The sequence below is a fragment of the Benincasa hispida genome, chromosome 1 (assembly GCF_027475165.1).
Source record: "Benincasa hispida cultivar pf3 chromosome 1, pf3_genome.v1.1, whole genome shotgun sequence".
Taxonomy (NCBI): Eukaryota; Viridiplantae; Streptophyta; class Magnoliopsida; order Cucurbitales; family Cucurbitaceae; genus Benincasa; species Benincasa hispida.
In genome coordinates, this window is record NC_143478.1 from 71,806,188 (window position 1) to 71,816,498 (window position 10,311).

At 31.3% G+C, this 10,311-nt stretch overlaps 1 protein-coding gene across 1 annotated transcript; it reads left to right on the plus strand.

Annotated features, from left to right (window-relative positions):
* Positions 1–6,168: 6,168 nt before the first annotated feature.
* CR4 (crinkly4) lies at positions 6,169–10,175 on the plus strand. The gene has a single exon (XM_039037014.2). The coding sequence runs from the start codon at positions 7,023–7,025 to the stop codon at positions 9,786–9,788; it is 2,766 nt and encodes a 921-aa protein (XP_038892942.1). The 5' UTR covers positions 6,169–7,022; the 3' UTR covers positions 9,789–10,175.
* Positions 10,176–10,311: the final 136 nt, after the last annotated feature.

Here is a 10,311-nt window from a genome sequence, read left to right on the forward strand (position 1 = left end):
TTAAAAAACCAAACCAAATTTTGAGAACTAAAAAAATAACTTTAAAAAAATTGATTTTGATTTTGGAATTTGGCTAAGAATTCAACCAATGTACTTAAAGAATATGCAAACCATTGTAAGAAATGTAAATAAAATATGGTTAATTTTAAAAAACAAAAATAAAAAACAAAATGGTTACTAAACGAGATCTGATTTATTTATATATTTAAAAGCTAAAAATGAAGGTCATGATTGGTAACCATTTGTTTTTCTTTTTTTTTTTGAAAGTTAAGCCTATTTTTTACCACTAATTAAAAAAAAAGTCAAAATTTGAAAACAAGAAAGTAGCTTTTAAAAATTTATTTTTATCTTTGAAATTTGACTAAAAATTCAATCATTATACTTGATAAATATGTAAATCATTGTAAAAAATTAGGAGAAAATAAATTTAATTTAAGAAAAAAAATGATAATATTTAAAAAACAATAGTACATATTAATTGTGTCACACTGAATTGCCGTTGTAGTGTTCTTTTTTAACTAACAAGGGAACGTGAAAGAATTACTTTTAAAAAAAAAAAGAACGTGAAATGATTAATTAAAATTCTTAAAACATATTAATATCGAGTTGTATCAATTTTCATCCTAAATTTTCAATTTTAACAATATTATATCTCAAATTTAGTTAAATACTGTAATTTTTATCATAAAATTTAAAAGTATTATAATTTCCATTCACGATATAAAAAAATCTCTCTTACAAGTTTTAATGAATTATAAAATATATGTATATTTTAAAAAAGATAAAATCTCAGTGAAAACAACATTAAGCTCGAGCTAATTTTTTGTTAAAATTTATGAACTTTGAAAAATTATTTCATTGTTAATTTGTGTACTAGTCAAATTTAATTTTGTTTAAAGTTTGATTACATTGAATTTATGAAGATTTTGATATTATTTTTTCTACTAAAGTTAGCAATCGAAATAGGAGAAACCGAGAGTAAGAATTGCAACTATTTAAGCCTAGATTCTAATTTGATGAAATCGAAAACTTAAGGTTCAAATTAATACAACTTTATGTTTACGGTCAAAATGGATTTTTTTTAATATATATTTTTTAATTTTAAAAAATTTACTCGGATTTCGAGATCTTTTTTATTTTAGAAAATAGATTAAAAAATATGAGTGAAAATAATATTTATGGTGAAGTAGTATTGATGATTCAAAGATGTTTAGGAACTTAGGATGCTCACATTTCATAGGCATATAAGAAAATTTTTATTCAATTCAATTACTTGGTTTTCTTACTTTCCCTTGTCATTTACAAGCCAAATTTGGTGGGGGACTAACAAAGAAGATATATTTTAATTGAAATTTTGATAGTATATCTTTATTTTGAGTATCACTTAGCTAAGTAAATTTATTAATTAATTTTTTTATATAATTTTTTCTACTAAGATATACATTATTTTATATTTAATTAGACTATTTCTTGCTCTAAAATGTACCTTCTTTCAACGATGTTAATAAATTTGTCTTTTATGATGGAGCACGAAAGATGAGAAAAATTAAAAGCACAACGAAAAAGGAGGTTTTGTTAAAAGAAGTAAACGTGAATAAAGAAATAAAATAAAATTCATATTTGAATGGATTTTTTAAAATGTTTAAAAACATTTTCTTTAGCAAACAAATCAACCACAAATTACGAAACATCTTTAGATATAAATAAAATAAATCACTCAAATAAGGAAAAAAACAGAAAGAGATGAATCATGCTCACAAAAAAATATATAATCTTATAAAAAGGAGACAGTTTGAACCCAACGTATTCACGTTGCCTTCTCAAAACAATTTTATCCACTTTAATGTCTGGATTTCAAGAGTAATCGTCTCCCCGTATGGAACATATTATATTTCAAATGGAAATAATACCTCATTTATGAAAGCCTACTTTGTGGAATAATTGGACCTCTAGATGGAAGAAGTTTTACGAAAGAAAAGTGTTCGATAGAAAAAAGTAAAAAAAACCAATTAGAAGAAGCAGCATACTTATAAACTAATTAGTGACAATTTGAATAATGTATTTTCTTCAAGTTAGTTAAGATTTAAAAAGACATACTCATTCATGAAATAATCCAATTCATGGAATTGAAAAATGCGATTCTACACGAAGAGTCACATACCATTTGTTCCAACAGCGAATGCACCAAGAAATTGTGGCTTTGCCTAATCACATGAGAGAAAGAAACATCACTCAACTCAAGCAAACGAATGACCTGCCTTCTTCGATATAAAAAGAAACCTCGGAGAGATCAAAGAATATCACATCGATAAGATGAGCCACTTCCAAACTTTTCTTTTTTTAAAAAAAACACACGCACACATTTTAAGCATGGTTGCATTATTAGTTTAATTATATCTCACAAAGATTAGTCTTATCAAAATATTATTTCTAGTATAACAATAAAGACTTGACTTAAATTTATTTGCATTGACTGATGTCTAAGGATCAGAATAGGAGAAGAACTTTTAGTTCTATTATGTGAGTTTGCTTTGATAGTAATAAAATAATGAACACATCATCAAATGCTTCCTAGATGAAATTATAAGTCTATATAATTTAGAGGATAAAAGTATATACAACAATTTTTATTATTAAAATTAAATCAAATAGGTTATGGACTTGAAACATAAAAGAAGTTTTCCACTCAAACTCTTGACTTACAAAGAATCTTACTTTTTGACCAATATTTTCAAGTACCTTACTAAGTTCAAATGGTAATAATAAAATGAACACTTTTGCATTTATAGAATTATGTGGTTGTGGAAAGAACAAATAGAAAGATCAAAGCTAGATACACTAACACCATAATTTAGTTTTTTTTTTTTGGAAAAATGAAAATTACCCTTAACTTTGGTAGGTTGTATAAATTTAGACTTAATTTTCAGTTTCACAAATTTGGATCTAAACTTAAATAAGTATTGTTAATTTTACTCTTGGTCATTTTTTTTTGTTATTTCATCCACTAATTTTAGTTATAAATAGTATACAATTTTTCATAAATTCATTAAATTCAATAAACTAAAGCTTTAGATAAAAATAAGTTTAATTTGTTCAATGCTAAAATCAAACATTAAATATTTTTGCCAAAATTATGAACCTTCGATATAATTAAAATCAAATAGTTTAATTATGAAAATAATGATGAGAGTAGAGACATGAACCTTCGATATGTGGCGAAAGAATATGCCTTAACTATCAAAAGTTAGAATTTAAATTTAGTACTAAGGTCCCGTTTGGTAATAATTTATTTTTTATTTTTATTTTTGAAAATTAAGTTTATGGACACTACTTCACCTCTAAATTTCCTTATTTGTTATTTACTTTTTACTCATGATTTAAAAAGTCAAGCCAAATTTTAAGAACTAAAAAAATAGTTTTTAGAAGGTTGTTTTTGTTTATGGAATTTGGTTAATAATCCAATCATTGTAACTAAGAAATATGTAAATAATTGTAAGAAATATAGATAATATAAACTTAATTTTTAAAAACAAAAATAAAAGACCAAATGATTATCAAACGGGATCTAAATTTTCACATTTCTTTTAAGATCATTACATCAAATGTGAAGTGTTTTAAGTATAAAGTTATGAGTTTATCTCATTTTGTTCCAAAACTTTCAAATAATCGATTTAATTTTAAAATATTGTAAAAAGGTATTATTTTCTTAATTTTTTTTATCTTTATCTTTTCAATTACATGTTTAATTTAGATCAAGGTAATAAAAAACTCTTTGGGTCGAATTCATAAAGGAAATTATTAAATTGATAACGCTACTAAAATACTTTTTTTTTTTTTTTTTAGTAAGAGTATTTTTCTTGTTACCATTCAAATATGGGGGAGAATTCAAACGTAAGAACAATGGCTGATGTGACTTTAAAGATATCTTTTTTTCACTTTAAATCTCATATTTATTTTTTGAAAAAGTAAATTGATGTTATACTTTTAGTTTTCGTTCGATCTAGATTTCTATACTTTGCAAACCTGCATTTTAATTTCTTTGATTTGAATATTATCAATTTTAGTTCATATAATTTTTAAAAGTTTATTTTAATTCGTTTACATGCAGTGTATTTTCAAAAAGTAATCATTTTGTTTTTTACCTTCTTTTTTATCGCTTTTTTTAATCATTTTTTTAACACAAAAAGGCAATAATAAAGTGTTTAGATATTGCTAGGTTTTCATTACTTATAAAATTTGCGTTTGAATTTCGTGAACAATTTTCAAAATTCTCCCTCTTCAAAGTTACTAGAACCAAAACACGTGTTTTGAAAACACAAGGATGACAACGAATAAAAGCTAAAAATATATAGGATCATAGAATAAATCTTTTGAGAATATAAGAGATCGAAATGAACAAAGTCTTAAACGTAGAGATCAAAGCGGCGTTAAATATTATATTATTAATGTCAATATAAGCATAGTCAACTTTTAGGGGCTATTTGGGGGTCCAATATGAGATGGTATATCCTCACATCCTATATCATCTCAGTGTTTGGAGGTCCATTATCCTATCTCACCGATTTTGATTATTTGTGGGCCCATTTTCGGAACGTGTTTTGTATCTCACCGTCATTTTCCTTCCGTGTATTGTATATTATCTCAATACTTGAACATGTTCGATCATACTCGATCAGAACTCTCCAGACATCAGAACTCGCCACATTCTATATCATCTCAACACCCCCAAACAACCCTTTAAAGTTATGCCTTTCCTTGAGGCTCAAACTCTCTACTTTGTTATACTTAAAAATGTGGGGATATAGACTAGAACTCATTGTTCGACTGGCTATCATTTTAATCAATTGAAGCATGATGTAGTCAAACTATTTTTTTAATTATAAAATATATATTTTTTTTAGTGTGATAAGAGGTGAGAAGATTCAAACCATAGACCTCTTGATCACTAACAAATATTGGGTGTCAACTGAACTATATTTGCTTTGACATTATACAACGCAAAATTAAAGTATATAAAATGTGTGAGATATGTTTATTATATTAAGAAAGCGTTGGTTGAAAAATATTTTAGGGTCCTAAACTTTCGTGAAAGTAATAACTCAATTCCTAAATTTTAGTTGATAACGATTAAATTCCTATACTTTCAAATTTATAACAATTTAGCTTTTAACTTTAATAAGTAACACTTTAGTTCTTGTAATTTACCATTTATAAGACTTAATCCTTATCGTGATAAACATTATTAAGATTTAATAAATTTTCTTATACGCATAGATAGATAAATTACCAGGAATAAAATATTTTTCATAAACTATAGAGACTAAAGTGTTACATAATAAGAGTCAACACTAAATTTTAAAGGATTTTTTATGATAGTAACTAAATTATTACAAATTGTTACTAACTAAAGTTTAAATATCCAAATTGTTACTCAGATATTTAGGGACTAAAGTGTTTTTTAACGGAAAGAAATTCAGTTAATTTAAATTCTATTTTAGTCCATGAATTTCAAATCATGTTCTATTTTGGTCAAATTTAAAAAACATTTGTTTTAGTTTTTAAATTTTTAAAAAGTGTTTATTTTAGTCCTAATATTAAAATCGTGTTAACTCTTCAATAGAAATGTGAGTGAGCTTGTATTTTGGAATGACTAAACTCTAGATATATTAAGTAAGATGAAAGTGAAGTAAAATGCCAACAACCAACATGTCAAAATATTGAACGACCAAAATTTTGAACTAAAAATGTCTTTTAAATTATCTCGCTTTACCACCTTATTCAAAATTAGAACTCTAGATTTTTTAGCATAGTTAACTTATTTGATAGTTAGCTATTTAAAAATACAAATTAATTCGTCATTATATTTAAGATCAAAGTACTTTTTAAAAGTACAGGAACTATAATGATTTTTTTTAAAAGATTAAGGATTATTGAAAGTTGAGAGACTAAAATAGAATATTATTAAAAAAAAAAGAAGTTAGATTATAATGGTGAAATCTAACGAAATGGTAGAAATCAAAATGGGGAAATAAGGCAACGGATAAAAGCTCAAAATGATGAACAATAGAATATTAAAATAGGAAGCAGTGAAGACTGAAGGCACTGCAGACAAAATAAACAAAAGCAAATGCTTTTATTCTGATAATCCCAACTGCCGTTTTTGATTTGGACAAAAAGTACATAAATTAAATAGAATTGAGAGAAAGGCAAAGCAGCACCTCGCCTTGTTTCTTCCCAATTCCCTGATTTTCTGTAGCGAATAGTTTCAGAAAACCACAAGAAGAAGGAGGAGGAGGAGGAGGAGAAGAAGAAGGGTATTTTTTGTTTTTGAAAAGAAATTTGAATCGATAAAGAAAAGACAATGTCCCCTGTAATTGGTATGTGAGGTCAAAGATTGAGCTAAATTTTTGTTAAGGAAAAAAGAAGCAATGTTTTTTGGGGATTGGGTGGTGGAATTACAGTAATCCAGGCATGAAAAGATCAAAACCACATTAACTTCTCATTTAATGCCTTCACCTACGCTTTTCCCAATGTCAGAAATTGTAGTTTCCGCATTTAAGTCTCGTTTCTTTCTCTTTTTCTTCCACCCTTCTCTTTTCTTCTTTTCTTCCTCTGTTCTTCATTTTTCCCCTACAACAATTCCCATGATTCCTTTTTTTCTAAATCGGATGGTGGTTTCATGGAAGGAGCCAATGGAGGTTTAATGGGTAATTTTGTTGCTTCTCAATGTGAATTGGGTTCGCTTCGTTTTTGCTTTTATCTGAATATCTACTTGAATCTGAGGATATGTGGTGTGGTGTGAATGAATGAATGTCTTGGGATTTGAAACAGAGTGAAGTGAATTTTACTGGGTTTGTTGGTTTTGGAATTTAGTGTTGGGAGGAATTTCTTGCATCTCTTATGTCTTGCTGAACTTTTCTTGCTTCTGGTTTTCTTGAATTGTTATGTTTTTCTGTTTGTTCATGGAACATTTGAAGAGGAGATTGTTGTTCATTCTTTGAGTGATTGATTTGGTCTGTGCAATGGGTTTATTCTTGTTGGTGGATTTGGTTGTTTTGTTCTTGAAGAAGATGTGTGGTTGGAGAGGTGGATTGTTTGTAGAATTGGTTGTTTTTGCAGATATGTTTTTGTTGGTGTCGGGTTTAGGTTCAATGTCTCCTGTTGCTGTTTCTTATGGGGAGAAAGGACCTGTCTTCTGTGGTTTAAAGTCAGATGGATCTCATCTTGTGAGCTGTTTTGGTTCAAATTCAGCCATAACTTATGGAACCCCTTCTCATTTCCCATTCATTGGTCTCACTGCTGGTGATGGGTTTGTTTGTGGGCTTCTCTTGGATTCCAGTCAACCTTATTGTTGGGGAAGTAGTGGCTATGTTCAAATGGGTGTTCCTCAGCCCATGATCAAAGGAGCTCAATACCTGGAAATTAGTGCTGGTGATTATCATCTGTGTGGACTTCGAACGCCTCTGACTGGACGGCATAGGAATACATCGTTTGTCGATTGTTGGGGTTACAACATGACCAGAACCTTTGCATTTGATGGCCCTATTGAATCGATCTCGGCAGGGTCTGAGTTCAACTGTGGGCTGTTTTCTCTTAATAGAACTGTTTTCTGTTGGGGTGATGAGACGAGCAGCCAGGTAATCAGTTTGATACCTAAAGATATGAGGTTTCAAAAGATTGCATCCGGTGGATATCATGTTTGCGGAATTTCGGAGGGTGCTAATTCGAGAGCGTTCTGTTGGGGAAGGAGCTTAGACATTGAAGAGGAGATCTCAGTTGCATATTCAGGTGAAGGTAACGTAGACTTGGTTCCAGTTGATCCATTATACTCTGTTGTTGGAGGCAAATTCCATGCTTGTGGAATAAAGAGCTTAGACCGTGGTGTGATTTGTTGGGGTTTTACGGTTAAACCGAGTACTCCAGCACCAGATGGGATTAAAGTTTACGACATTGCGGCTGGAGATTACTTCACCTGTGGAATTCTAGCTGAAAAATCTCTCCTGCCTGTTTGCTGGGGTCTTGGATTTCCTACTTCTCTTCCTTTAGCTGTCTCGCCTGGAATCTGTAAAGCAGCTCCTTGTGCCCCTGGTTTCTATGAAATTAGCCAAGACAAAGCTCGGTGTAAGTCGCCAAGTTTTCATGTGTGTATGCCCTGCAGTCCTGCTTGCCCTCCTGATATGTACCAAAAATTTGAGTGCTCCTTAAAATCTGATAGGCAGTGTGAATATAATTGTTCAAGTTGCTTTTCAAGTGAATGCCTCTCAAACTGCTCATCCATGCTTTCAACTGGTATGGTGGGGAAGAAAAATGGGAAGTTCTGGCCTATGCAGCAGCTCCCAGTTCTTGTAGCCGAGATTGCTTTTGCTGTGTTTTTGGTGGCTATTGTGTCTTTAACTGCAATCTTATACGTTCGATACAAGTTACGGAATTGCCATTGCTCGGGAAAGGAGCTGAAGTCTAAGAAAAACAAAGGGACTGCCTCTTCCTTCCAGAAGGATAACTATAAAATACGTCCCGACTTGGATGAGCTGAAAATAAGGAGGGCTCAGATGTTCACCTACGAAGAACTCGAGAGAGCGACGTGTGGGTTTAAGGAAGAGTCCATTGTGGGAAAAGGAAGTTTCTCTTGTGTTTTTCGAGGTGTTTTAAAGGACGGCACAGTTGTAGCAGTAAAACGGGCTATAATGTCTCCCAACATGCAGAAAAACTCGAAGGAGTTCCACACTGAACTTGACTTGCTATCAAGATTAAACCATGCCCATTTGCTTAATCTGCTTGGTTATTGTGAAGAAGGTGGAGAGAGGCTTCTTGTTTATGAGTTTATGGCTCATGGTTCCTTGTATCAGCACCTCCATGGCAAGAACACGGCCTTAAAAGAACAATTAGATTGGATAAGAAGGGTCACAATTGCAGTCCAAGCAGCCAGGGGAATTGAATACTTGCATGGCTATGCTTGTCCTCCGGTCATTCATCGAGACATTAAGTCGTCAAACATTCTCATCGACGAAGAGCATAACGCTCGAGTCGCTGATTTTGGCTTGTCGTTGTTGGGACCGACTGATAGTAGCTCTCCATTAGCCGAGCTACCAGCTGGGACTCTTGGCTATCTCGATCCTGAATACTATAGACTTCATTACCTCACCACCAAATCTGATGTGTATAGCTTTGGCGTTTTGCTACTAGAAATTCTCAGTGGTAGAAAAGCCATTGATATGCAATATGAAGAAGGGAACATAGTAGAATGGGCAGTGCCTCTAATAAAATCTGGAGATATCTCTGCAATTTTAGATCCGATATTAAAACCGCCCTCCGATATCGAGGCCTTGAAGAGGATTGCAAATGTAGCCTGTAAATGTGTGAGAATGAGAGCAAAGGAGAGGCCATCAATGGACAAAGTGACCACTGCATTGGAGCGTGCTCTTGCACAATTAATGGGAAGTCCATGTAACGAGCAACCGATCTTACCAACCGAGGTGGTTTTGGGAAGCAGCAGGCTACACAAAAAGTCATCTCAAAGATCATCAAACCGTTCAGCCTCCGAAACAGATATAGCAGAAGCTGAAGATCAAAGGTTCGAGTTCAGGGCTCCGTCGTGGATTACATTCCCGAGTGTGACGTCGTCGCAGAGGAGGAAATCCTCAGTGTCAGAAGCAGATGTTGATGGAAAGAATTTGGAAGGAAGAAATGTAGGGAATTGTGGAGGTGTTGGGGATGGATTGAAGAGTTTAGAGGAAGAGATTGGGCCTGCTTCCCCTCAAGAAAAGTTGTTCTTGGAGCACAATTTCTAAAGTTTGAGGACTGCTTGAAAAGCAAAGCAAAGCAAAACCCAAGAAAGAAAATTCCAAAGCTTTGATTTTTATTACAAAGTCTCTCTGACATGAAGGAAAAAGAATGAGATTCAATTTAAAATTCTTGGAATCATCTAAAGCTCTTAGCTGTTGTTTTGTGATTTCAAAATCATTCCATTGCCTTTTTCTACTAATTGCTTTTGTCTGTTTTTTTTTTTTTGGTATTTGATGCTAACAACTTACCTCTGTTGGTCTTGTATGTTCCAGTTTGTGAATAACTTTTTTTTTTCCTTTTTCCATTTCTCTCAACATCCTGATATTTAGTTGGGTGACTCATTCTTCAAACACTTAAACAAGTGTCAAATTAAAGTCTCTATTTGCCTTTTCTTTTTCTTGGAGATTTTTAGCTCAAATGTAGACATGATCGAGATAAATTTTTCTTTCTAGAAATATCTGTTGACATTGATATTTTATTGATATTTCCATAGAATTGATACTTTTTCCTGGTTGAAAAAAGACAGAC